Here is a 6,201-nt window from a genome sequence, read left to right on the forward strand (position 1 = left end):
TTGACGTGATGACACATATTTCTTCCAATTTAATCGGAGATTTTAAATTCGAGATCAAAATAATTCAACAGTGATAAATCTTGAAAGACATTATGATTGTCTGAGTGGCACACAGAATCATTTTATTTTAATAATAAAACAAAGTTATACCTTAAAAGATTCTAAATGCAAATCATTGGAGATTCTGACGTTGCATCCCAACAAACATTTATTTTGTGGGGTGGAATTATGCAAATTGCAATTATTAATTTTTCCTACAAACCAAACAAATTTTATTTCATAATAGGACTTACAAGGATCAAGCAGCCAAGTTGAGGCTCTCATCACAATACTAGAAAAGATTCCAAACACTAGATAACAAAAATGAGAAATGAACAATTACGCAACGGAGTTAAACCATCGGATTCGAGTCGAAAACTCCCATCCCTTAGATCCAATTATTTTATGCTAGTCGTAAACTTCACCCTCACCATAAGATTCCAGCAAAGATCACAACGCAAGACACCTAAATCTTAGATGTCCTTTGGAATCTTCCGATTCTGTAATGTTTCAAGTCAGCCTGATCACTCTTCCCATCGGCCGCCAGCTCGGTTAATATCTTACCAACAAGCGGAGCCATTTTAAATCCATGGCCGGAAAACCCAACTCCCAAGACAACATTATTCTTAAATTCACCACCCAAAAAATCAATCACGAAATCTTCATCTGGGGTCATTGAATACATACACGCCTGCTTCACAACAGGCGCGCTTGTATCAATCATTCCAGAGAATGTCCTGTCAATCCATTTTTTCAAATCATTCATCATCTCACCCGGCCCCCATGGTCTCTGATCGGGGTCACACTTCCGACCACCGTGGACACCAACTTTAAGCAAACCCGGAAACTCCAAAGTTGGTGTTCCGTAGTAGTAAATCTTCCCATAGCTAGCAAAAGTCGGAAAATCGCCACCAATTGGGAATTTACCTTCATGTCCTTCTTTTATTCTCCAGTAACAAAGGTGAGTCTCAATAGGTTGAATCGGTAGATCAATACCTCTGATTTTCTTAATCAGCTTATTAGCCCATGATCCCACAGTTACCACGACTTTCTTACCGCGTAATTTTTCACCGTTCTCGGTGAAAACCACAACCTCGCCGCCGTTGTTTTTGATATCTACAACCTTTGTATTGTCTTTGAGAACAGCACCGTGTTTGTGAGCCAGTGTCTGAAACATGGCAGTAGCTTTTGTGGCCTTTAACATGCCACCATGTTCTGTGGACAGACCCAACCAACCTTCCTGTAAATTGAGTTTTCCGGAGAATTTCGCAGCGACTTGCTCGGCGTTCAGGAGCTGGTGGTTGACACCATGCTTCCGGCAGTTTTCGATGACTGCACGGAAGGATGGATCATCGAGATGACCAATGTCAAGGTGTTGGGCTTTGAAGTAAACATCGTAGCCAACTTGAGCCTGGATCTCTTCCCAGAGCTTGTATGATTCGACCACCAGAGGGTAGTAATGACTTTGCGGATAGGTGGATCGAATCGTGCGGGATTCGCCGTGAGAGGAGCCACGCAGGTGAAGGAAATCGAATTGTTCAAGCAAGAGTGTTTTGAGGCCACGTTTGGCTGCTTGGTAGGCGGTGGAGCTACCCATCACGCCTGCGCCGATGATGATCAGGTCGAATTGAGGATCTCCCATTGGACGGATGGAATCGGTTTTTGGACAAAAGAGGAAGAAGAGTTGGGTTGAGGGAATTAGTGTTTGTGAGTGATGCTGATTATGTGCTTATGTGTGTTTATGCTTTGTGTTTTTTAATGACAGTTCTATCTCAATATATAGACAATGTGGAATCTTTTTTGCCGCGCAATTTTTCTTTTTCCTTTATACAGGACATACATTTGTTGTTTTTGGTAGTAAATTTCTTACCTTTGTAAGCCATGCATGCGTGCCATTGTGATCCGGTTACAGAAAACATTTATATAATTAAAAAAAAACTATTTATATGGATAAAAACTACACCTTGATGTCGATAAGATATATAATATATGAGATATATATGCCAGGATGTCAACTTTTATCTACTAGTAGGAATTCATGTAGAGATTCTTTCCTTTAGGACTCTAAAAATAGAAAAAAAAAATTCTTACCGAGATTGGGATGAAAAACAAAATCCATCCGAATAGGGGCCGTCTTTCTCATGGATAAACTATAGTTAAATAGGATTTTATAAAATTTCGGTCAAGTTAAATTATGATTAAATAAGACATATTTATTTTTGTTATGGTTAAATTGTGGCTAACTTGCACATGGTTTTAAAAAAGTTGAGACGGCTCAACACCCGAAACAATTCAAATATAGAGATGCCGAACATATTATAGCTCCACAAATTATGTTTGACAAGTCATATTTTGAGCTTATAGCTTATAAACTCGTATGAAAATAAAAAACTTATTTGATAACAGTCGTTTCATCATAAGTTTATAGTTTATTTTACTAGCTTGTAGCTTATTTTTCAGACGCTATTTCAAATAGCGTTTTAGTTTATGTCTTATAGCTTATTATTTTTCTTCCTTTTTATCCTTATTATTTTAATTAAAATCCATTTTTAACCCTTATAATTTAATTTAATTTAAAATAAAATAATTATATATTAAATATCTTTTATGTCATTTTACATTTATAAGTTAATTGAACCGCTAATTTTACCTAACACTTCAATTAGTTTATAACCTACCAGTCTAAACCATCCGCTATAAGCTATAAGTTATCAGTCATCAGCCATTAGTCATAAGCTATAAGCTAGCTTATCAGTCAACCGCTATTTTTACCAAACAGATTCTAGCTCCACAAACTATGTTTGACAAGTCATATATTTTGAGCTTATAGCTTATTTTTTTAAGAACATATATGTAATGGTAGTAAAATATGAGAATTTTAATTATTTTTTAAAATATTTTTAAATTTGAAGATTATAATATATTTAAATATTTTAAAATAATATATTTATTGTGATGATTAGTTTCTTAATTTCATAAAATTAATATTTGAGTATTGAAGGGAAAATATCTCCTATTGAAGAGATTTGAGAGGGGAATGAAAAATAAATTTGAGTGTGAGGATTGAAATGAGGAGGATCTATCCTAATGACATTGTATGATTATTAGTGTCATTTATTAATCTCTCTATATATTTTTCTGTATCAATGATTTGAAATTAATTTGGTATTCTTAATTATAATTTTACCAATTTAAAATACTACTAATTATATTTATGTCAACATTTTTTAATTATTCATTGTAAAAAAATTATAAAAAAATAATTTAGATGAAATTATCAATTATTGGCTAAATTATAGTTTCAATACATATATTTACGAAAAATAAACATTTTATTTCAAATTCAAAAAGTCATGATCTACTTTTTACATTTTTATTCTCAAAATTAATTATGCGTCATTTTAATATATAAAAGATAGTTATAAAAAATTATATGTAATTTTACCAAAATAAATAAATAAAATTATATGTAATACCAACAATTCTATGAAAAAGATTACTTATATGAAAAACGACCCTAGTAGATTATTTTTTATGATTTGAATTCAATTTCATCATAGTGATAGTCCAAGAGTAGTGTCAGTGTCAGTATTAAAAATTATAACGATGAGTATTTTTAAGATAATTCATTTAACATATTTGATATTGTAATTTTTTTGTTTCAAATTACTAAATTTAAAGATTCAAAAAAAGTTTTAAAATAACTAAAATGAGGATTCTTATCTTATCCGAAAAAAAGAGGATTCTTTTGATTCATTTACTATAAAATTTATTTTTTAAAATGTAAGTATGATAAGTTGACATTTGAAATATATATATATATATATATATATATATATATATATATATATATATATATATATATATATATATATATATATATATATATATATATATATATATATATATATATATATATATATATATATATATATATTTTATATATATATATATATATATAATATATATATATATATATATATATATATATATATATATATATATAATATATATATATATAAAATATATATATATATATATATATATATATATATATATATATATATATATATATATATATATATATATATATATATATATATATATATAAATATATATATATATATATATATATATATATATATATATATATATATATATATATATATATATATATATATATATATATATATATATATATATATATATATATATATATATATATATATATATATATATATATATATATATATATATATATATATATATATATAATTTTAGCAAACTATATATGGCCTCAATATTCCATTTATATTTTTATCCTATTGGCGCTGATGTGTATCCACATCCCATTTTTTTTTATAGCTTATCAGTTTTGAATATGTGTCCATGTTTTTTCTCCATATTTATATTAATATTCAAATGCTTTGAATCTGTACAAATCGAATCTGTAACTATACAAATACGTTGTATAATTATTTTAAATATTATTTACTCATATTGAAATTTTTATTGTATTTTAATATAGGAAAAAATTAATAATATATGCATATTTGTTTAAATCTAAAATACATATAGATTTTAAAATAAATTTTTTAACTTAGATGTTAATAATATAGACTGTTAATTATAAAATATATGATATTAATTGATAATTAAATTTGTTTTTAAATCGTATAAGCATTGAGATGTTCATCTTTTTATCTATATCCAATTTTTTTCTTATTAGAGCTTACGTGTGCATTTTCTTTTTTCTTATCCATATTGAAGAGTAATTCAATATTCAGAAGATGACTGATCTTCTGATGGTTACTCAGAAGATAGTATTGACCAGAAGATGCTGTCTGGGTCCCATTAGCTTAGCTGTTTAGTAGTAAGGGTACTTTAGTATTTTTGCAGTACTGTACTGTTTGTACCTTAGACTTGTTCACTAAGTTTACTGTTTTAGGGCTTATGTGGCAAGATTTTCTTTCTTATAAATAGTCTTGTAATAGCTATCATTAATAGAAGAATACAACATTTATTCTCTATCTCTTTTGCGCCGTTATTCTATTATTCTCTTTGTCACCATCTTTATTCATTGTGCACCAACAATTGGTATCTAGAGCTCCGGTTCCAAACACAGGGAAACACGAGTGAACGTGAGTTTGTGTGAGTGTGTGATTGATTTTGTTTCTGGGAAACAAAGTTGTGTTGAATCACATTTTTCTTGATTGTTTGTGGGTGGGGAAACACTGTGTGAGTGTGAGTGAAATCTGTTTTTGTCTGCACAAGTTTAAAGATGAGTGGAAGCAACTTGAATACCAAACTTCCAGTTCTTGATGGTAAAAACTGGAATAGATGGATGATTCAAATGCGTGTATTATTTGGTGCTCAAGATGTTCTAGATCTTGTCACTGGAGGATATATTCCGGCTGCAGCGGATGCAACGGAAGAACAAAGAGAAGCGCAGAGAGAGACGAAGAAGAGAGACCAAAAGGCGTTGTTCTTCATCCATCAGTGTGTGGATGTGAATGTGTTTGAGAAGATTGCTGATTCTATGACGTCAAAGGAGGCATGGGATATACTGGTCAGGTGTTACGGTGGTGACGTACAGTGAAGAAGGTGAAGCTTCAATCCCTGAGAAAGCAATATGAGAATCTCAACATGAAGAACAATGAGAAAGTCTCTGAGTATATCTCTAGAGTGATTGTGATCACTAATGAGATGAAGGCTTGTGGAGAAACTCTTTCTGAACAAGTAATCATAGAGAAGATATTGAGGTCACTTACTCCTCAATTTGATTATATTGTTGTATCCATTGAACATTCTAAAGATCTGGAAACCATGAGAATAGAAGAGTTGCAAAGCAGTTTAGAAGCACAAGAGTTGCGTCTGACTGAGAGAACTTCTGAGAGAGAAGTTGAGCAAGCTCTGAAGGCTTCTTTTGTCAAGAAGGACCGGAAGCATAGACGTGGTGATAGATTCCAGAAGGAATCCTCAACTTCTGATGAGAAGAGATATCAGAAGGGAAAGGATAAGAAGAAAGTTCAATGTTACTGTTGCAAACAGTTTGGCCATTTTGCTAGAGACTGTTTGGCAAACAAAGGAAGGAGATCAGAAGAAGCAAATATAGCCAGAGGAGGATCAGATGATGAACCTGTGCTATTGATGGCTTCAGAG

At 30.6% G+C, this 6,201-nt stretch overlaps 1 protein-coding gene across 1 annotated transcript; it reads right to left on the reverse strand.

The window, feature by feature from the left end:
- Nucleotides 1–248: 248 nt before the first annotated feature.
- On the reverse strand, nucleotides 249–1,938 carry LOC131660570 (probable sarcosine oxidase). The gene has a single exon (XM_058929828.1). The coding sequence runs from the start codon at nucleotides 1,679–1,681 to the stop codon at nucleotides 506–508; it is 1,176 nt and encodes a 391-aa protein (XP_058785811.1). The 5' UTR covers nucleotides 1,682–1,938; the 3' UTR covers nucleotides 249–505.
- Nucleotides 1,939–6,201: the final 4,263 nt, after the last annotated feature.

This window comes from Vicia villosa, linkage group LG3 (genome assembly GCF_029867415.1).
Source record: "Vicia villosa cultivar HV-30 ecotype Madison, WI linkage group LG3, Vvil1.0, whole genome shotgun sequence".
Lineage (NCBI taxonomy): Eukaryota > Viridiplantae > Streptophyta > Magnoliopsida > Fabales > Fabaceae > Vicia > Vicia villosa.

Bases quoted from the DNA above. Each gene is read 5' to 3' on its own strand.
- LOC131660570 (XM_058929828.1), bottom strand. From the start codon at position 1,681: ATGGGAGATCCTCAATTCGACCTGATCATCATCGGCGCAGGCGTGATG.